The sequence below is a fragment of the Spermophilus citellus genome (genome assembly GCF_964194105.1).
Source record: "Spermophilus citellus genome assembly, chromosome: 2".
NCBI classification, from domain to species: domain Eukaryota; kingdom Metazoa; phylum Chordata; class Mammalia; order Rodentia; family Sciuridae; genus Spermophilus; species Spermophilus citellus.
The window spans coordinates 239,796,395-239,820,318 of record NC_138183.1 but is presented as its reverse complement, the minus strand read 5'-3'; the positions used below and the strand labels follow the sequence as shown (position 1 = coordinate 239,820,318).

Here is a 23,924-nt window from a genome sequence, read left to right as displayed (position 1 = left end):
TTTCTCTTAGATTTAGAGCAAATATTGGACATAGATATTACAGTTTGGGGTCAACTGAGTCAACTTTTCTCCATGGAGAACAGGAGATGGCCATCACCAGAATTTTCATGGAACTGACACATGGTGAGACTTATAGTTTAACATTTTGGATTTTCATGGATGGTTTTAAATTGTGATGCAGTGCTTAAAATTGTAGGTGTTGTGGTGGTGCCAAGTTCAGTACACAGGGTGCCTCTGACAGCAACCATGCACTTGGTATAACTGCATAATCTTTATGACCTGTGACTTCTCATGTTTAATGAGGATTATAACATCAGCAAGGTCAAGAGATGTGGAATTAAATGAAATAATACATGTGGACAACATAGTGCATAGCTGACACAAAATAAGTGCTCCATGAGCAGCAGGTCTTAGAGTGCATCTTTTTTGGTGGTGGAGATTTGGTGCAATGATAACATCAAGTCCAAGGAAATAAGACTCATTTTTAACTTTTTATCTTCAAGGTAATTTAAACACTTAAAAACACATCAAATGCATATTTGTATGTGTGTGTGAGGAAAAGGGAGAATTTATAATGTACTCCAAACAATGAACATGGAATATTATTCCAAATATATAGATGATTATTCGTACTTCTTAATTTTTTCATTATCAATTCTTAATGGACACTTGTACATATTTATGGGAACAGCTTGATCAGATCAAGGTAATTGGCATAATTGTCACTGCAAATATTTGTCTTTTATTAAACTTGAAAAATTAAAAATTATCTCTACCAGCTTTAGAAATATATAATGAATTGGTTTCAACCCTGGTCACCAAACTAAGCTGTTCTTCCTATGCAGCACACCACTCTATCAATTAATCTTGCCCTATCCACCTTCCCACTCCACTCCACTTTTCCCAGACTCTAGGTACCATGCTTCTACCCTCTCCTTTTTTGAGACCTGCACTTGTAACTTCCACATATAAGTGACAATAGGTTGCAACTGTCTTTTCTTGTCCTAATTATTTCAAGTGCATATTATTGTGCTAGCTCTTGGACAGTTTGTCTTGCTAAGAATATTCTCATTTATCATTTGTTTGCAAATGTTTGCACCACTCTGTTTTAGACTAAAGTGGTATTTTCAGATGCTATAGAAAGAACACATAAAGACATATTATTAAGGTAGACACAAATCTAGCAGGATGAGTCACAGATTCATTGAGATAGAATGTAACATTCACTATTTCTCCAACAACACACTACTAAAAAACACAGGGAAAAACATTAAGCCTAGAAAAGATTGACTAAGCCACAGAAGGGTGTCTTTAGTTGTAATTGTTTAATTGTTCCTACATGCATTTGATGTCATAAGTAGCATTGAGTTGTTGCCTCAGAATTGTTCAGAAAAATCCAAATGGCTAAGCTCTGAACTGCTTTAGTGCTTGCTCTTATGGCTTTGTCTGTACCTTGAAAAGAGCTAAACCATTGAGACAACAGAAAAGAAGGCTCAGGTATACATCTGGAAGTGCATGAATGAAAACATTTTTTTCTCAAATTCTAGATGCATATTGTGTGTATGTACATATATGTAAACATCCTTCTGAAATGTTTGTTTTACATGTATAAGATTAGACATTTGGGAAAAGCATCAGAGCAACATCAACATGTATATTCAAAAAAGTATCAAAAATCTGACATAATATATGCTAATAATACTAAATTAAAAGTATACTTGACTTAAAGTAATTACAGGGAAGGTAATACAACCAGAATTTTATTGTTTTAATTTGCAATAACAATATTTAGAAATAGTATATGCAAACATGACTGATATGCACATATATGTTCACATAAATGCATCTGAAAATTACTGCTTGAGACAAGATTCCTAAACACTATTTATTTTGATAGCCCTACTTCCAATCCCTCTTTTAGGTTTGAATTTTATCTATATGTTTGAAAGTTAATAAAAAAAATTGTATTTCTTTCACAATGGTGCCAAAATTGTTTGTGCTGATAAAATTAGTAGGAAGAAAAAAGTGGACAGGTTGAATAGTTGTGCAAAGGGAAGCAAACTTCTTCAAGTCACCACTCCAGGACATGGTCCAGTGCCTACATTTCATGCTGTTTTGGACTGAACAATCTCAGGTGCAGCTCTAGCATATTTGAGGATATGGTTACTGAGAAAGGGAAGACCACAGAATGTTCTAGGGTAAATACAGACACATTAAACTTCTAATTATAGAAGAATGTGAATTTAAAACTGATATCAGTAAATGCATAAATGGAGGAGATTAAAGCTTATAATAGGTTAAAAATTTTAATTTACGATTTTTCTATTATAGTAATGTATTGTTTTCACCCTTTCAATTGACTGTTCCTCAATTCTCACATCCTGTTTCTTAACTGTTCTCATGATGGAGAGACTTGTTCTGTGTTTGTTAATTATTTTCAATTATAAATATTTTCACAATTGTAAACAGGTATTTGTTGCACATTAAAATCTCAATCATTTTAAAAATTTTCTCTTCTGAATGATAAAACTATATTCAAAATATCAATTTAAATGGTGGGATTATTAATAATGATTTTCTGTTTCTAACTTAATATATTGCAAAATGATTATTAGCTTATATCATTAATTATTGCTCTATTCACTATATCATGTGATATTATTGCAGTGATCTGATTTATAGAGTAATATTTATCACTGAATATTTTAGGTGTGTTTCTGTTTCATGTGATACCACAGCATTTTCCATTGTAAAATGTACCATGCCATTTCACTTCATAATAAATTTTTAGGGTTTGGGTAATTAGTAGAAAGAATACAAACATGGTTTTGATTCTAGAAATACCTACCAATATGTTTTTTAAAGGATGGCATAAATAAAGTTGTTTTATTACAATTTTAGTACTGCTAGAACTTTAAAAAATAGCATGACTTCAAAAGACATTTTTATGATGCAAACTTCACTTTGTGTGTACTTGCTCCTTAAAAACAATGGAATCATAATTCTTTATTTTTTTTGTTTTACCAGCACTGCTCACATCATGTCATATTGCTTTCTGTTTGACCCTATGGTCAGGCAGCTTGAGGCACAGGGCTTAGTTTATTCATCCATCAGTATCAAACAATAAGGCTAGAATTGTAGAGTTCTGGTAGCAGAAATTGATCATTATTTTTCTTTCCGTTTAAATTTTTATTTGGAGTAATTTTAGATTAACCAAAAAGTGACATAAATACAGAAAAAAATATGTAGAATAGGCAAATTTTTAATTAATATTATTACCATACATTATTATGGATACATCTGTCAATGTATAAAATGAACATAGATACATTATTCTAAGTAAACACCCGATTTTATTCATATTTCACTATGTTTGCCACTATTGTTCCTTTGATATTGTAGGATTCAATTCATGACAATGAATCTTTTTTTAAATAACAAGAGTTATAAATTTTAAAATTCTACATGTGATCACAATCTGTGAGGCACCACATAATCTCCATTGTCAATTTTAATATTACTATTTGGGATCAATATCATCAGAAAAAGAAGGGATTGATTTTTTGACACCCAAAAACACTTCAATTATGCAATGATATTGCTTTTAGACCATCCAGAAAAAGGAAGCAGAGAGATAAGCAATCTGAAGAAGACATGGGTACAGGTGGGTCTGAGACCACAATAACATATTCAAGGACATTCAAAAGTGTAGTGCATTTTAAAATACTATTTATTCACTGCTAATGACATCAGTATTTTTATATTTATGACCCATCTGATATCCACAAGAAACCTATTGACAGACATTGTTATTAAACCATTAGCAGAAGTATAACCTGAGGTTTATAGAATTTTAAGGATTTTAAGTAACATAATCCATGACATAGTAAAATAGAGGGATCTGGATTTGAAATCAGATCTACACAAGTGTGGTATTTATGTTCTAAATAATTTCCTTTATTTCTCTTTCCTGCTTTAGTCCTAGGGTAAAATGAACTTTGCTGGGAGATGTATTGCTATTCTTTATTCTGTAATCAGTGGTTTCCAACTGATCCAATGAGCTTTCAGATTTTCTCTTGTATTAATGTTTTCTTATAAATGGCCAGGGAGTTCAAAGTACAGACGTTGGTCATGAATAACCTGTGAACAAATTGGAAATGATCATTTAAAGGTAAGTGAACAAATAAATATTAACTTACAGAAATATATTAGTTAACTGTAAAAATTTAAAATTATTTTCCTTACTGAAAATGGGAGTCATGAAAGTTTATTTTTTTATTCTTATATAAAACCCATCATTCATTGAATTTTCAACTCATCCGTTTTTATAAATTAAAAACACACACACAGAGTGATATGAATCCAAATTAATTTTCCTATGTTCTTGTATATATACATCATAATGAATCCCACCATCATGTACATCCATAATAATGGGGTACTAATTATAATAAGACATATTCCATGCTTGCATAATACTATCAAAATCTATCAAAATGAATTCTACTGTCATGTATCAGTATAAAAAAAACAATAAAATTAAATATATAGGTATACACACATATATACATATATATGTACAAATGTATGTGGAAAAATTTATATGGACACATACATATGCTATTTTAGTAATCATTTGGCTTTACATACAAGCAAGGACCATAATTCTCTGAAGCTATGTCTGTCTTGAATTGTGATCCAAGGGTTCAAGTATTATCTGTATGAATCATGGAGGAGGTTTCTTCAGGTAAGGAGGGTGGTTTCCTTAAGTGAGCACATAATAACTACAATTGGTAAGAGCCTGTCATCCTAAACAATATTTCCACATTTTGAATTTGACCTTACAATAATCCTAGAAGATGAGTAGGTAAGCTATAAATGAACATCTCTGCCTGAAAAGAAAGCCTCATCAATTTGAAACCTTTATCTTGAGATATACCTGATCAGAGTGGGTCTTGATGTAGTAAGCATTGGCAAATAATTAACTAAGCCTCTAGACTATGGCTGACAGCTGACATGTTCTCTTCCTTACCTAGGTGGTTGTTGCTGATTTGCATGTTTAGGGAATTGACCATACATTCTCATTCCTCATCATTTGTTGGGTTTCCTTCATCAAGATGCCTCATTCAAACATGAGCAAAGAATCAGAGGCTTCAAGGTTGACAATTGAAGAGAAGGTCTAAAAGAAGCAGCCTGCTCTGAAGTCCTTGCTGGAAAAGAAAAATCCCCATTTTTTTTTTTTTTTTCCTGTTGACCCAGGCAAAAGGACTTGGGTGTGGGGACAGAGGTGTTTAGTGCGACATTCCATATCATGCATCTGTTGTTTGCTTGAACATAAGGTTGTTAATCTCGGTTTTCCCATTAGTAAAATTGGGATGATAACACCTAACAAAGACTGGCACTTAGACAGTGAGCTCTCAGCTGTGACTGCCTTTGAATACATAACTTAGGGATCAGGAGGACACTCAGGCATAGGCGTCATTAATTTCTTACATGTTTTATAGAGCTGGACACTTTCCCATGAATTCTCCTTTCATAAAAAAATAATTAATTCACTTAAAGGCCAATTCACTTCAGATTTTTAAATAAATATTGGAGGAGTAGTCATTATTTTTGAGACCTGCTTAAAGCGCATAGTTTTCTCCTTCTTTTTATGAATGAGACTATTTCCAGATAATGGATGACCTGGTAGTAACCAGTGTTGTATGACCAGGACACGCATAGTTAATAAATCACAGTCTTCCTTCTCTCATATCTTGGGTTTGATTTCAGAATGGCTCTCAGTGATTCACCCTGGAAGTCACTATTACATGATCAAGATGGCACTTGTTATAAAAATTCTTCTACTTTAACATTTGTGGATGTTTTCCTTTCCCCTTATTAGCCCTGGGCATTTTGAATAATTCACTAGTTTCAGTTTCTATTATCTTCAAACATATCTCATTTGTCTTTTTGAAAATAAGAACTCAAAAATTAGAACTCATAATAACAATACAATATTCATGGGTGCCATCAAATTGTTGGTGATTATAATATTATGAACTGATCTGAACCAAATTGTTTTTATCATACTTGCAGATTCACATAATTACTGTTGTACATTCACCCTTTCCTTGGAAATCATGCAAAACCAAACCTTTGTAACTGAATTCGTCTTTGCCGGGCTTTCACAGAATCCTACTGTTCAGAAAATAGTCTTTGTTGTGTTTTTGTTGGTCTACATTGCAACTATTGCAGGCAACATGCTGATTGTAGTGACCATCCTCTGTAGCCCTTCATTGCTGGGCTGCCCCATGTACTTCTTCTTGGCTGTCCTATCATTACAGGATGCATGCTTCTCCTCTTCCATCACACCAAAAATGATTGCAGATTCCCTATATAAGCAGAAAACCATTTCTTATAAAGGATGCATGATTCAACTTTTTGCAGGACACTTATTTGGTGGGGCAGAGATGATTATCCTCACAGCCATGGCCTATGACCGCTATGTGGCCATTTGCAAGCCCTTGCACTACTCTGCCATCATGAACTGGAGGCTCTGTGGCATTCTGGTGGGGGTGTCCTGGACAGGGGGCTTCTTGCATTCCATCATACAGATTCTCTTTACTTTCCAGCTGCCCTTCTGTGGGCCTAATATCATTGATCATTTCATGTGTGAGTTGTACCCATTGTTGAAGCTGGCCTGTACTGATACTTACATCTTTGACCTTTTGGTGATCACCAATAGTGGATTAATCTGCATCATTAACTTCTGCTTGTTGCTGGTCTCCTATGGTGTCATCTTGTTCTCTTTGAGAAAACACAGTGCTGAGGGGCGGAGGAAAGCTCTGTCCACCTGTGGATCTCACATTACTGTTGTGGTTTTGTTATTTGTCCCATGCATATTTATATATGCACGACCTTCATCTTCCTTTCCCTTTGACAAAGAAGTTGAGATAGTTTACACCATTCTGACTCCCTTGCTCAATCCTTTGGTTTATACATTGAGGAATAAGGAGGTCAAAAACGCCATTAAGAAAGTATGGAAGAGATTGGTGGTGGGTTTTAAGGGAAAATAAAATACAGAACTATGGAAATCAGATGAGCCCCTGGTGATCAGTTGACCATGCAATGTGACAAAAAGCCAAGCCAGGGAAACATTCTTTGCCAAAGGTAAGAATGTTATCAGCTTTGACTCTTGGTTCTGCCACTAACAGTTATCAGATGTCCCAGAACAATGAGTGTCTTTGGAACTGCAAGATCATAGCAGAATGGTTTTAGCTCTGCAAAGAATTTTTATATCTCTATAACTTTTAGTATACAAAAAAAGCCTCTGACAATTTACAAGCCTGGAACAATTTACAATGTCCCTATAGTTTAACTTCCTGATTTTTGAGACCTTGTATAGTGAACTTGAGGAACTAGTTCTGGATCACTGTACCTCCATCAGAGCACAGCATCCCACCTGGCCCTAGCTTTTCTTGATAATATCTCTATTTATTCTTTGTCTCTGTGTCTTTCTTCAACTCCAATTACCTTTACTGAAGAATCATTTGTTGATGCTCTGCAGATCATGGTGCAGTAGCAAAAGTATAAAAAATTGATCATATGTCCCTCTATGGAAGGACATTACGTAATTCTAAGGAGAAGGGATTCTTGTGCTGGGAGTTAAAATTAATATTTGCAATTTGAGATCACCCCTTCCCTCTCAGTTGGCAACTCCATACTGTTATTACATGTAAACTGAAGATAATTCAAATCTATACTTGTTGAAATGTATTTTAAAAATTGAAAGGGACTTACCCCATCAGAATGATTTCTACTCATATAAAGCATTGGAAAAAAATAGTAGAGGAAAATATTAGAAATCAATCAAAGAAACATAAGTTTTGATGTGGAAAGATACAATTTTCTAATGCTAGAATCAATGATTTCAAGTAAAATGTCAAGACTTAGGAAAATCAAAGTGAAGAGTTTTCAAGTCGTCTGCATCTTTCCACTTCATCTTAAAGGTAGGAACATTCAAGTCTGTTATAATTTGAGTTATTTCTTGACTTTTGAGAGCTAGAATCTGATTGGTCCAATCCTACCTATTGGGGTGGTCCCCATGGGTCAGGTGACCACTTTATGTCAATCAGCTGTGGGAAAGTAGGTGGGGCAATTCCAGAGTGGCTCAGCAATGAGAGTCTCCTATTGTAGTTCAAACAAACATAGCTGCCGAGATACTACAATATTAGCAATTCCAGGTCGAAACTATAGGGTAGTGAGCCCACTTTCCCCAAACTCCAACATAAGGAATAGAATCCAGAGAAACCAGGGAAATAATTTTTTAAACAGCATTAATTGTAGTTTACTTGGTGATTTTCATTTGCTTGACAGTGTAACTAAGTGCAAATAATTAATTTGTGTATTTATTAATAAAGAGATCATTCAAATTTAGAAACCCATTTTGTGGTCATTTCTAAGTTTTGTTAGTCACAGGTTGTCAAATGTCATGGGGGATAAATTTACTTCTAGTAAAATATTAAAGTTTCCCTTGGAAAGTTAATACAGATGACATGCTAGTAGACTATTCCAAGGTCCTTGTATATAGTTCATTTATCCCTAAGCAATAGGTCATGGAGTGTGGATCTACTAGATTATCTTCATTGTTTTATGAACTTGTGAAGCCAAGATTGGAAATGCAGCTACAAATAAAACAGTATTCTGGCCGGATTTCACTGATCAACACCAGTTCATGTCATATTCACAAATTCAAACCTTTTTTTTTTGTAATTTAATCTAATCCATTTTAATTTAATTTATCTTAATTAATTTTTTTCTTTCATTGTGGACTGTCTAAATACAGAAGGAGACCCAGAATAGCTAAATCAATCCTTACCAGAAAGAGTGAAGCAGATAGCATCACTATACTAGATGTTAAACTATACTACAGAGTAATAGTAACAAAAATAGCATGATATTGGCACCAAAATAGACCAATGGTACAGAATAGGGGACACAGCGACTAACTCACAAAATTATAATTATCTTATATTAGATAGAGGCACCAAAAACATGCATTGGAGAAAAGATAGCTCTTCAACAAATGTTGTTGGGAAAACTGGAAATCCATATGCAACAAAGTGAAATTAAATCCCTTTCTCTCACCATGCACAAAACTCAACTCAAAGTGAATCAAAGACCTAGGAATTAAACCAGAGACTCTGTGTCTATTAAAAGAAAAAGTAGGACCTAATCTCCATCATGTGTGATTAGGCCCCAACTTCCTTAATAAGACTCCTAGAGTGCAAGAATTAAAACCAATAATAAATAAATGGGATGGATTCAAACTAAAAAAGTTTCTTCTTGGTAAAAGAAACAATCTGTGAGGTGAATAGAGAGCCTACATCTTGGGATAAAATCTTTACCCCTCACACATCAGATAGAGCACTAATCTCTAGGGTATATAAAGAACTGAAAAAGCTAAGCGACTAAAAAACCAAATAACCCAATCAATAAATGGCCCAAGGACCTGAACAGACACTGCTCAGATTATAAGTACAATCAATCAACAAATACATGAAAAAATGTTCATCATCACTAGCAATTAGAGAAATACAAATCAAAACGACTCTAAGATTTCATCTCACTCCAGTCAGAATGGCAGCTATTATGAAGACAAAGAACAATAAGTGTTGGCGAGGATGTGGGGAAAAGTTCCACTCATACACTGCTGGTGGGACTGAAAATTGGTGCAGCCATTCTGGAAAGCAGTATGGAAATTCCTTGGAAAACTGGGAATAGAACCACCATTTGACCCAGCTATCCTTCTCCTTGGTCTATACCCAAAGGACTTAAAAACAGCATACTAGAGGGACCCAGCCACATCAATGTTTATAGCAGCACAATTCACAATAGCTAAACTCGGGAACCAACCTAGATGCCCTTCAGTAGAGGAATGGATTAAAACAATGTGGTATATAGATATAATGGAATATCACTCAGCAATAAAAGAGAAAAATCATGGCATTTGCAGGTAAATGGATGGAGTTGGATAAGATAATACTAAGTGAAGTTAGCCAATCCCTAAAAGACAAATGCCGAATGTTTTCTCTAATATAAGGTGACTGACTCATAGTGGAGTAGGGAGGGGGAGCATAGGAGGAATAGATGAACTCTAGAGAGGGCAGAGGGTGGGAGGGGAAGAGAAGGGGCAGGGTGTTACCAATGATGGTGGAATGTGATGGACATCATTATCCAAAGTACATGTATGAGGACGTGAATTGGTGTGAACATACTTTAATATACAAACAGAGATATGAAAAATTGTTCTCTATATGTATAATAAGAATTGTAATCCATTCCACTATCAGGTATTTAAAAAAATAAAATCAACTAAAAATGAAAACAAAAAAAGAAAAAAGAAATATCACTTGTTCAGTAGAGGAATGAACAATTATGAAAGGCATATATACAACATTTGTCATTCCCACTAATTTGGAAAACAGATTTATTCAATGTTATGCTGAAAAGCACTGTTGCTTTAACTTCCCATTTTCTTTTCTAGTTAGTTTAGACATGATGATGTTTTTAGCTTTTATGCAATATAACTGTTGTGTTATACTAAGTTCATGTGTTACAGTTTTTGTAGTTATTCAAAGAGTTTTCAGAAATATTATGTTAATATAAAAAGGGTGAAGGAGTAAAATATCTCTAGATATTTCAAAGATGACAATACAAAAGAAGACTGCAACTTTAAAAATTATTTAGAAATAACATTTTGTGGAATCACAACTCAGGTATGTTCTTGTCTTTGTTCACCATCTTACAATAGTTCTCATTCCCAAACTACTCTGTCTCTACCATGGAACTTGGCTTGCTTTTACACTGTGGGCTTCACCCTGTCTGATTCCCAGAGTACCTTTCTTCTCTGTTTCTTATGAAACATGCTATTGTTTTTCCTTTGGCTCTGACACCTCCCCTATCATTTAATCATTAAATATTTTCCTCATTATTATTTTTCAACTATACATGTACAGTGTTGAGCCATTCTAGAGATTACATATTTTTTTTTCTTAGTCAAGAAACTTTGTGAAAATGCTAGTGGTTTGCTCTGGTAATCTGATATGAAGCAAAACTTTCTTTCACATAATTGCAAATGTTAATAGGCAATTTCAATAAATGTTTATTTACCATTCCCTTGAAAATGATGAAAAATCAAACTTTCATAACTGAACTCATTCTTTAGGGCTTTCACAGAATTCTACTGTTGTATTTTTGTTGGTCTACATTGCAACTATTGGAGGCAACATGCTGATTACAGTGACCATCCTCTGTATCCCTGCACTATAGAGCTCCTCAATGTACTTCTTGGCAGTCATGTTCTTCCTGGATGCATGCTGCTCTTCAGCTGTCATAATAAAAATGGTTGTGCATTTACTGTATGAGAGGAAAACCATCTTTTATGAAGAATGCATGATGGAAGTGTTTGCTGAAATCATCTTTCCTGGGGTGGAGTTGATTATCCTCATGGTCATGGCCTATGACTGCTATGTGGCCATTTGCAAGCCCTTGCACTACTCTTTCATCATGAACTGGAGGCTCTGTGGCATTCTAGTGAGTATGGACTGGAGAGGGGGCTTCTTGCATTCCATCATACAGATTCTCTTTACTTTCTAGCTGTCCTTGTGTGGCCCTAATATTATTGATCATTTTATCTGACATGTACCCATTACTGGAACTAGCCTGCACTGACACACATCATTGGACTTTTGGTGATTGCTAACTGTGAATCTCTGCATGACAATTTTATCTTTATTTCTTGTCTCCCAGGCTGTCATCTCGCACTCTATGTGTACCATAATTTCTCAAGGGTGGTGGATAACCCTGTCCACCTGTGGATCTCACATTGCTGTTGTGGTTTTGTTATTTGTTCAATGCATATTTACATATGCAAGACCTCCTTCTGCCTTCCCCTTTGACAAAACTATGGTGATATTTTACATCATGCTCACATCCTTCCTAAATCCTTTGATTTGTATTTGGAAGAATAAGAAAGCGAAAAATGCAATGAGAAAAGTGGGGAAGATATTGGAGATAGTTTCCAGTGTAATTAAAATATTAGACTTTACAAAAAAGTATAAAAAGTAAAGAAATAAAAATGATATTAGACCCAAACATTATGGGCTACTAATTATCTGTGAAGTGAAACATAAATTCTATACAAACTGCAATATTCTTGGGGTCAGAGATGGAATGTTCACCTTCACATCAGTCATCTACTCTGAGTTGGCAATTCAATATGTGTGTGTGTGTGTGTGTGTGTGTGTGTGTGTGTGCGTGTGTGTGTGTGTATTATTGGGGGTGGGTTCTGGGAAGTGAACTCAAGGGCACACAGTAACTTTCCTAGCCCTATTTTATATTTTATTTAGAGACAAGTCTCACTGACTGGCTTAGCTTCTTACTTTTGCTGAGGCTGATTTTGTTTTTAAGACCCTCCTGCCTCAGCCTCCCTAGCTGCTGGGATTAGAGGCATGCACCGCTATGCCTGCCCCCGTTTTCTTTAATAAGAAGGAAAAAAGAATGAGAGAAGGGAAAAGAAGAGTGAATTTTGCCAACAACAATATATCCCAATCTTATAAGTTGGGTTTTATGGACTCTGGCTAGGAGGAAAACTTGCTTTTCCAAGCTTTTCTACACTGACTTGAAATTTGGCTAATGAGTTATTTATATTGATATTCAGTTTGTCTCAGAAAGCATTTTCTTTCTCATTCCCATTAATCTTTGATTTTATTTCTCTACTCTCAAATGCTCTCACTCCTCTGATTTTCCTATCTCAGAATCACAAATTTGCTCAAAAGCAAAGATCTATTTTATTCCTATTTTCTCTTCTTCTGGGCCACATGTATTAAAGACAATATGTACTTTTATTATTTTAATTTTTACATTTATTAAAATTATAGGGAGTGGTCATATATAGAGTCTTCTTCACCATAAAACACCAGTGGGGTCTGTAGTGCTTATATAATTTCAGTTATTCAGCAAAGGAACTTCATATTTTAAAGCATTTATGCAGCTTTACTGTAGGTAAATTAATAAATGGATGTTTAACAATGAAAACAGCCTCGTGGAAAGCCAATACTAAACAACATAATGAAAGCAATCATTACATTTGCTCATACCATAACTAAATCATCTGTATTTTTGTTGGTATTGAACTGTATAACCTTTAAAGCAACCCTAAAACAGTAGAATTTTTACTATTTCTGTGTCACGTGTGAATATCAAGGAATATGTTAATTTCTAACCACTGTTGGACAGTGGGTGGGGTTTGAGACTAGGCATTGTGATCTCACACAATGCACTGGTCTCTCACAAGGGTCTAATTCTAGGCTCATTTGCATATCTAAGAATGAAGATTGGAATATGAATCTCTTTGATTATATTTTATTGATTTATATCATTTTATATTCTTCATTGGATTATCTATCCTCGCTGATGTTAGCAGTGTGGAGAGCAGAGAAGTGGACAATGTCAAAGGACTTCACATTTCAGTAGTGCAGTGATTATGGCCAATTTCAATGGAAGACACAGTTAGAAGATGCATTCCTCTATATGTGTGCTATAAAACTTCAGTCAATTTAACATAATGATGAAAGGAATCACTGCTCCCGTTTTCTTTTGTACTCTAGTCATTACCAGATGTGTTTGTGTCTGTAACTGTTATTAAGAATCTTTGAGAGAGTCATCAGAAGTCAGTGAACATATGCAGCTAAATAACACTGATTGATGAGTAAATAGATCCTGAATTATCAGAGACATCACATCAAAATGAACAAGCTCTACAAAGAAGAGCAAAAGATGACTCCTGCACCTGGTATGGAGTCTTTCAAATATGCTGACTATATAAACAGGCTACCTGTGACTGACTGGCTATAGATGAGCCACTGATTTGAAAGATAATTTTTGATAAGTTAATATTTCAGTACTTCTCCCACAAAGACAATCAAGTTTTCACAAATATTGATAAGACTTCTCCAAACTTTATATAGATATTAGCCTGCATTTGAATAGCAGCCTTATTTAAAAAATGTGGGAATATAAATGGAGATCTAGATCTCTTGTATCAAAATCTACATAAATCTCTGGTTTTAAACTGAATAAAGTAATAGGGTATTCAGAACACAGAAAAAAATTGCTCAGGAGATTATGTGTTCAGTGTGATTCTGTCACTATGACCCAAAGACCTAACAAGTCAACTTAGAAGAGAAGACGTTTGTCCTGATTCATGGTTACAGAGGTTTATTCTATAAGCCTGAGATGAAGCAGAATGTCATGGTGTAGGAACATGGCAGAGGAAAGCAGCTCAGGACATGGCAACCAGGAAGAAGAACTCAACAGGAACAAATTAGAAACCCCAAAGTTATATTTCCGGTGACCCATTTCCTCCAGTCACACCTACCTGCCTATAGTTTTCACCAGGTTAATCACTCAGTGAACTAATCCACTGATTAGTTTGCATCTCTCATGATCAAATGATTTTATGTCTGAAAATTCTTGCATTGTCTCACCCATGAACTTTTGGGGGACCACTCATATCTAAACCATAACACTCTCCCTTTGGAAACTTGCCAGAAGTTCTGATATTTAACAATGATGAAGATGGAACATTTGATCAGTGGGAACTTTTACATTGTTGGTAAAATTCTAGAAAGCTAAATTGCTAGTTCCTCTCCCAGTACCTTACATCTCCTTGGCTAAGACTCCCTCTGTCTCTCTTTTTCTAATTCCTGATTCAAATTTGATGGGAAATCACTGCATTGTTTTCATATTTGCAAAATAATGGTTTAGTAATGTTAACTGTTCTACTTCATCTGCACAATATTACTTACATGTTATTGCACATTTTCTCTAACAGAAGCAAATAAATAATAATGAAAGATTAAACAAATCAGGGTGGAGGATAAGAAGTTGCTAAGAGTGGTATTAAATGAGAACCAGGTTTGCAGAACATACTGATAGAGTTTAATTGCTGAATGTCAGGTGATTATTCAGTGTCAGGTGACACATGTAAATTTTTAATTAAGAGAAAATAACCTTCTCTTAAATCCATAGAATATGGAAATGATGGTCCTTTAGGGTCTCAACTTTTCTCATGAATCAGTTAAATTTTACACATTTTGTGGAGTGTAATTAATCATAATTATAGTTATAGTTATAATGCAACAGTTTCTCTTCCTATCCAGTGACACAGGCACCACTCTACAATTAACCATGTCTTATATGTCTTCCCACTCCACTTTTCCCAACCTCTAAGAACAAAAAATTTACACTGTTTCTTTGAGACCTACTTTTTTAGCTTCTGTGTGTAATTGACATCTGTCTTCCTATGTGACTTATTTCAAGTGCATATTATTGTACTAACTCTCAGACAGTATGTTTTTCTAAGATTATTCTCATTTATCATTTGCTTGCTAATGTTTGCACCACTCTAATGTTTTAGATTAAAGTGGTTTTATCAAATGCTTTAGAAATAATACCAATATATTAATGTGGTAAACGTCTAAGTTTTGCAGGACCATTCACAAATTCATTGATATAGAATGTAACATGCACTATGCCCACAACAACACACTACTAAAAAGCACAGGGAAATGCAGTAAGGCTAAAAAAGAATGACTAAGCCACAGAATGGAGTCATTGGATTTTATTTCTATTTAATTGTTCCTATGTGCATTCGATATCATAAATAGCATAAGGTTTTTGCCTCAGATTTGTTCAGAAAATATATAGGTGGCTAAGCTTTGAACTGCTTTAATATTTGCTGTTGTGGGCTTTGTACCTTAAATTGAGCTAAACCATTAATACAACAGAAAAGAAGTCTCAGGTATTCATTTGGAGCACACCAATGAAAACTCAGAAAATATTTTCTTAAATTCTGGAAGTATACTGTGTGTGTGTGTGTGTGTATACACACATATTTGTATATGTAGATATCCTTCTGAAATATATTTTATACACATGTAAAATTAGACATTTAGCAAAAGCATCAGGGAAATATCAAGATTCAAAAAAATATATAAAATCTGAGGGAATTTATTGCTGAAAAATTGCTCTGAATCAAAAATAGTTGATTTAAATAAGTACAGAGAAAGTAAAGCAAATAGAACTTTATTGTTTTAATTTGCAATAACAATATTTAGAAACAATGTATGCAAATATAACTGATGTGACTGATATGCTCATATATGTGCACATAAATACATCTGAAAGTTACTGCCTGAGATATGATCATAAAATACTGAGAGCTTTACTTTTAAGCCCTTATTTAGGTTTGAATTTTTTGTATATGTTTGAAAGTTAACCAAGAAACTGTATCTCTTTACAATGGTGCTAAAATTATGCAACAAAATTAATAGGAAGTATAAAGAGGTCAGTGTGCATAGTTGCACAAAGAGAAGCAAATTCTTCAAGGTCACCATCCCAGGAAATGGTCCCATGCTCCCAGTGCATGCTGTGAATGGGCCTGAACTTTTACCTGTAGGAGAATGTTAATATAAAACTGATATCAGTAAATGCATAAAGGGTGTGGAGGGTTGGCCTATAGTAGGGGCATTAATGAAATTGTTACAGTGGGTCACAATTTTAATTTAAGATTCCTATTTATGCTAGTGTTTTGCTTCCACCTTTGCAAATGAATATTCCTTAAGCCTTATATCCTCTCTCTGAATTGTTCAGTTTATGGAGTGTTTTGAGCTGTTTGTAAATTATGTTCAATTACAAATGTCTTCACAATAGTAAGCAGATATTTATTTTATAAATTAAAGCCTCATTTAAAAATTTTCTCTTCTGGAGGGTAAAATTATATTTTATATGTTAACATAAATGGGGGGAAGTACTAGTAAACATTTCCTGTTTCACCCTTGACTTATTGCAAAATGTTTCACTACCAATTTCCTTATATCATTGAGTATTGTTTCATCCATTATATCATATGATATAAGTGCAATGTTCTGATTTACAGAGTAATCTTTCTCATTGAATATTTTAGGTAGGTTTCTGTTTCATATAATACTGCAACATTTTCCATTATAAAATGTCCCCATGTCATTTCACCTTCATAATATATTTTTATATGTCGGGTCATTAGTAGAAAGGATATAAACATGGTTATGATTCTGGATGTATCTATCAATATGTTTTTAAAGTGATGGCATGAATTAAGTTGTTTTATTACAATTTTAGTAGGGCTAGAACTTTTAAAAAATAGCATAACATTCTTGTGATGCAAACTTTAACTTCACCTTGTGTACCTGCTCCTCATAAACAGTGGCATCAGAATTTCTTATATTCCATTTTAACTCCACTGTGCACAGCATGAAATACTGCTTTCTGTTTGACCCTATGTTCAGGCAGCTTGAGGCACAGCACAGGGCTATGTTTATTGGTTCATCAGTATCACACAATGAGGCTAGAATTGTAGATCTCTGGTAGCAGAGACTGATTATTATTTTTCTTTCTGTTTAAATGTTTATTTGGAGTAATTTTAGTTTAACCAAAAAGTGGCATAAATATAGAAAATACATGGAGAATAGTCAACTTCCCTTGATTTTAGAACCTTACCTTATTATGGGTACATTTGTCAATGTATAAAATGAACATAGCTACATTATTCTAAGTAAACACCAGATTTTATTCATATTTCACTACTTTTGCTACTGTTTTCCCTTTGATATAGTAGGATTCAATCCATGACAACTCTTATTTAAGATAACACGAGTTAAATGTTTTAAAATTCTAAACATTGTGATCATAATTCATGGGGCACAACATAGTCTCCTTTGTCAGTTTTTAATACTACTTTTTGGAATTACTGTCATCAGGAAAAGAAGGGATTGATATTGTTTATATCTCAAAACATTTTAATTATGCAATAATATTGCTTTTAGATCACCCATAAAAAGGAAGTGAGAGATAATATTTATGTAATTATTAGATTAATTTAGGACTCCGTCTTCAACTTCCCACTCCGTTTGATTCACAATGAAGCAATCTAGTGAAGGCACAGGTACAGGTGGATCTGAGTCCATGATACTTATTCAGGAGCTGCTAGAACATTCAAAAGTATAGTACATTTAAAGTACTATTTATTCACTGGTGATGATCATCAGTATTTTTATGTTTATGACCCATATGATTTCCATGAGAAACCTATTGATTGGTATTCTTATTTAACATTAAGCAGAAATATAACCTGAGGTTTACAGAATTTTAAGGATTTTAAGTAACCCGATCCTTGTCATAGAAAAATAGAGAGATGAGGATTTGAACCCAGATCTACACAAGTCTGGTGTTTATGTTCTCACTCATTTCCTTTGTTTTTCTTTCCTGCTTTGGTCATAGGCTATGGTGAATATATTGCTACTTTCTATTCGGTAATCAGTGGTTGATATATTGCTGGATGATGTATTGCTACTTTTTATTCTGTAATCAGCGGTTTCCAACTGATCTAATGAGCTTTCAGTTTCTTTAATATTAATGTGTTTTCTTGTAAATAGCTATGGAGTTCAAAGTACAGACATTGGCCAGGAATAACCTATGAACAAATTGGAAATGATTATTTCAAGGTAAGGGAACAAATAAATATTAATTTACAGAAATATATATTACTTAATTATAAAAGTTTTAAGTTGTTTCTGCTTATTGTAAATGGAAGTCATGAAACTCATTATATTTTAATACCCACATAAAACCCATTATTTAGCGATTTTTCAGTTCATACACATACATACACACAGAGTGGAATGAAACCTAATTAATTTTCCTATATTCTTATATGAATACATCATAATGAATTCTATCATCAGGCGCTCTCATAAGAATGGGGTCATAATTAGTATAAGTCATATTCCATGCTTGTGTAATTCTAGCAAATTAATTTTACTTCATTAATTTTACTGTCATGTATCAGTAAAAAGAACCAATAAAATTGCATATGTATGTATATATGAACACATATATGTCATAAAATTTATACGGACACACACATATGCTGTTTCACTAATCATTTGGTTTAACATATAGGTGAAGACACATCATTCTCTGAAACTGTGTGTGTCTGTGAATTGTGATGTCAAGATTTCAAGTAATTTTCTGGCTGCTTTGTGGAGGAGTTTTCTGCAGGCAAGGTGGCTGACTTTGTTAAGTGAGCACATAATAACTACCATTGGTAAGGTTCATCATCATAACCAACATTTCCACACTTTCATATTTGACCCTCATTATAACCCTGGGAGATAAGCAGGTAAGCTATAAATGAATATTTTTTGCCTGATAAGAAAGTCTCATCGATTTGAAATATTTATCTTGAGTTTTATCAGATCAGAGTGAATCATATCATAGTAAGATTAACAAATGATTAAGCCTCTCAGCTAACATGTTCTCTTCCTTATCTATGTGGTGGTTGCTGAGATGCATGTTGAGGGAATTGGCCATAGATTCTCATTTCACGTCATTTGTTGGGTTTCCTTCTTCATGATGCCTCATTCAAACATGAACAAAGAATCAGAGGCTTTACACTTTACATGGGGACATACATTCTGGGAAGGTTAGCCTGTACTAAAGTCCTTGCTAGAAAAGAAAAATCCCCATCCTTGTCCTGTTGATTCCAGGGAAAGGACTTGGGTGTAGGGACAGAGGTGCTGTGTGTCACATTCCCTATCAAGAATGTGTTATTTGCTTGAAAATAGGTTGTTAAGCTTGGGTTTCCCATTAGTAAATTTGGGATGATGACACCTAAAAAAGACTTGAACCTAGATATTGAACCCTAAGCCATGACTGGCCTTGAATATATATCACTTAGGGACATTGATGACACCTAGTGGAAGGCATCATTATTTGCATGAACTTCTATTCTTATTTTTAAATGATGAATTAAAAAAATTCAACAAAACCTATACTTGTTCCATGGTTATTATGGAAGTGATTACCATGAATCCTCCTCTCAAAAAAAAAAAAAGAATGAATTTTATCGAAAGGAAAATTCACTTCAGATTTTTTAAGAAAAATTAGAGAAGTAGTCATTATTTTTGAAGTTTTTTAAAGTGCATGTTTGTCACTTCATTTATAGATTAGAGTGTTTCCAGATAATGGATTACCTGGTAGTAACCATTGTTGTATGACAAGGACAAGAATAGTTAATAAATCACAGTCCTCCTTCTCTCATATCTTGGCTTAAGTTTCAGAATGGTTCCCAATAACTCATCTGGAAGTCACTCTGAAATGATCAAGATGGCACTTGTTATAAAAACTACTCTTCTTTAATACCGTGAATGCTTTTCTTTCCCTTATTAAAATGCTGGCATTTTGAAGTATTCACTAGCTCAATCCAATCTTTATTTTTAAAAACTCTGACTACTACTTTCAAACATGTCTAATTTTGTGTTTTTAAATAAATAACTGCATAAGTATCACTCAGGGTAAACAATACAACTTTCATTGGAGCCATCAACTTGTTGGTGATTGCAATATTATGAACTGATCTGAAGCAAATTGTTTTTTATCATATGAGCAGATTTATATGATCACTGCTGTACTTTCATCCTTTTCCTTGGAAATCATTCAAAACCAACGCTTCATAACTGAATTTGTCTTTGTGGGACTTTCACAGAATCCTACTGTTGAGAAAATAGCATTTGTTGTGTTTTTGTTGGTCTATATTGCAACTATTATAGGCAGCATGTGGATTATAGTGACCATCCTCTGTAGCCCTGGACTGCTCGTTCCCCCAGTTACTTCTTCTTGGCAGTCTTATCATTTGTAGATGCCTGCATCTCCTCTGTCATCACACCAAAGATGGTTGTGGACTCCCTGTGTGAGAGGAAAGCCATCTCCTTTAAAGGATACATGATTCAATTTTGCTTGACACTTCCTTGGTGGAACAGAGATGATGATCCTCATAGCCATGGCTATCAAATTGTTGGTGATTGCAATATTATGTGGCCATTTGCAAGCCTTTGCACTACTCTGCCATCATGAATTGGAGGCTCTGTGGCATTCTGCTGTGGGTGGCCTGGACATGGGGTTTCTTGCATGCCATCATACAAGTTTTCTTTACTTTCCAGCTGCCCTTTTGTAGGCCTAATGTCATTGATCATTTCATGTGTGAGATGCAACCATTAATGAAGCTGCCCTGCACTGACACTCACATCTTTGTCCTTCTGGTGATAGCCAACCAGTGGGTCAATCTGCATCAGCAAATTCTGCTTGGTGCTTGTCTCCTATGGGGTCATCTTGTTCTCCCTGAGAATACACAGTGCTGAAGGGCAGAGGAAAGCTCTGTCCACCTGTGGATCTCACATTACTGTGTGGTTTTGTTATTTGTCCCGTGAATATTATATATGCACAACCTTTTTAATCTTCCTTTCACTTTGACAAAGAAGTTGAAGTATTTTACACCATGCTAACCCCCTTGCTTAATCCTTTGATTTATATTTTGAGGAATAAAGAAGTGAAAAATTCCATGAGGAAAGTGTCAAAGAGAGCGGTGGTGGTTTTAAGGGAAAATAAAATATTATAGAACCAAACGTATAATGTAAGGAGTAACAAAAGTTAGCATTTATTTAGATAAACATTTATCAGATGTCTTACCATGGAAAGAGATATAATAATTCTAAGAAGAAGATATTAATGTGCTGGGAAGTTAGAATTTATGTTTTCAATGTGAGATCACCCCTTTCCTCAGAGTTGACACCTCAATACTGTTACATATAAAAAGAGTTCATTTTTTTTTACTTCCTGAAATTTATTTTAAAAAATAGAATGGATTTAACACATAAGAATGACTTCCAGGGTCTGGTTTGTGGCTCGTTGGTAGAGTACTTGCCTTGCACATGTGAAGCACTGGGTTTGATCCCCAGCATCACATAAAATAAATAAATAAAGGTATTGTGTCCATCTATAACTAAAAAAATTAAAAAATGACTTCCATTCATATAAAGCTTTGAAAAAAAGAAAGCTCTTCTTAAATAAAATATTAGAAATCAGGAAAAGGAACATAAGATTTGATGTGAGAAGATACAATTTTCTAATACTACTATCATTGATTTTGATGTAAAACATCAAGACATACGAATATCAAAGAGAAGAGCTTTCAAGTCACCTGCATCTTTCCACTTCATCTTAAAGGTGGGTTCATTAAGGTCTATTATAATTTGAGTTATTTCTTGAATTTTGAGAGAGAGAATCTTAATGGTCCAATCCTGCCTATGGGAGTGCTCCCCTTGGGTCAAGTGACCACCTTATATCAATCAGCTATGGGAGAGTAGGTGGAGCAATTCCATGGAAGGGTCAGTAATGAGAGTTTCTTAATCCAGAACAAGCAAACGCAGCTCCTGAGATAACACACTAGTAGCAACCCCAGGTCAAAGCTTCAGGTGTAGTTGGCACACTTTTCCCATGCTCCCACAGAGGCAACAGAATCCAGAAGATTAACACAATGGCAGATTTTCTGAAGAGCATTAATTACAGTTTACTTGGTGATTTTCATTTTCCTGTCTTCTTGTACCTAAGTGCAAATAAAGAGATCATTCAAACTTAGAAACATATTTGATGGTCATTTTTATGTTTTGTTAGTCTTAGGTTGTAAAATGTCATGGGGGCCAATTTATTTACAATAAAATATGAATGTTTCCCTTGGCAAATCAATGCTGATGACATCCAGTTGAGTATTTGGGGCAAATGTTTTCCCCTCTTTTTAATCTTAGGATACCTCCAGAGTGGAAGAGTATATGATATTAGTTTTCTTTCTCACAACACACATGCAGAGGATACATGAAATTTCATGAATCACCCCTGGTAAAATCCATGAAAGATTAAATTGTGAGTCTACAGTATCACCTGGACTACATGTGTAATCAGCAGATAAAGATTGTGACAAGGCTCAGACATGTGTTTCCCTTTCCTCAATATCTGCCTGTCCTCAAAAGAGGGATAGAGTCTTCATGTCCTCTGCCTTCCAAGGCCCTCTTATTTCAGTTCATTTAACCCTAAGAACTAGCTCAAGAAGTGTGGATCTGATAGATTGGCTCCACTGCTTTATGAAACTGTGAAGCCAAGTTTTGAAATGAAGCCATAAAGTAAAACACTATTCTGGTCAGATTGCACTAACCAACACCAATTCATGTCTGCTGCATCATACACTCAAATTCAAATATATTTTATTATTTTAATGCCCAACATTCCATTGCAGACTCTGTAGTTATACACAAGGAAAAAATCCACTAACATTCAGCAGAGGAATAAACAAGTGTGAAAGGGATCTACCCAGCAGTTGTCATTCCCGCTGGTCTGAGGAACAGAATAAATTAAAATTCTCTTAAAAATGACTATGGTTTTAGCTATCTATTTTGTTTTCTCTGCAGATTAGCTTAGGCATGATGAAGCACATTCCAATGTTTTTAGCTTTTAGACAATGTAACTGTTGTAGTAATAGTAATTTTACCTTGTAAGCAAAAATAACCAAAATAGTTTGGCACCATAATGAAAGTACAAACCAGGATGGGAGTAGAACTCACAAATTCAGCAAACTTTTATTCACCCTCAGAGTCAGGCTGGGGATGTGGCCCAGTGGTTGATGGCTCTCTTTCTGGGTGGCAAATGGCCCTGGTTGCAGGGGAGGTACGGGTTTATATATGTTACTTTGGGAGTGCCTTAGTCCTTGAAAACTTTAACAAGATGTGGGCAAAAGGCTGCAAATATCTGAAACATGTTTTTACTGTGCATGTTTTTTACTGAATATATCAATTAGTGTTTTTGCAGGGAAGAGATCAAGGGTTCAGGGTCCAGAGTCCAGTGCTCATCTGACATCTCAGGGTCATTGTATTTACATGGGGACAAGACCCATGTGAAGTTTCACTGTTACTGGGAGTAAATTTATTTAGGAAAGGAGCCCTCCTCCCAGGGAA

General features: G+C 34.6%; 2 protein-coding genes across 2 annotated transcripts in view; one reads left to right on the top strand and one right to left on the bottom strand.

Annotated features, from left to right (window-relative positions):
• The window catches only part of LOC308638592 (olfactory receptor 4C11-like), a gene marked incomplete at both ends in the record, with an annotated part of 413,029 nt that overhangs the window by 336,881 nt on the left and 52,224 nt on the right, over window positions 1–23,924 (bottom strand). The gene's annotated exons all lie outside the window — the stretch shown is intronic.
• On the top strand, window positions 6,108–7,058 carry LOC308639581 (olfactory receptor 4C15-like; the record flags this gene model as incomplete). Its single annotated transcript, XM_081277791.1, has 1 exon — window positions 6,108–7,058. Exon 1 carries the CDS (start codon window positions 6,123–6,125, stop codon window positions 7,056–7,058), a length of 936 nt encoding a protein of 311 aa, XP_081133917.1. The 5' UTR covers window positions 6,108–6,122.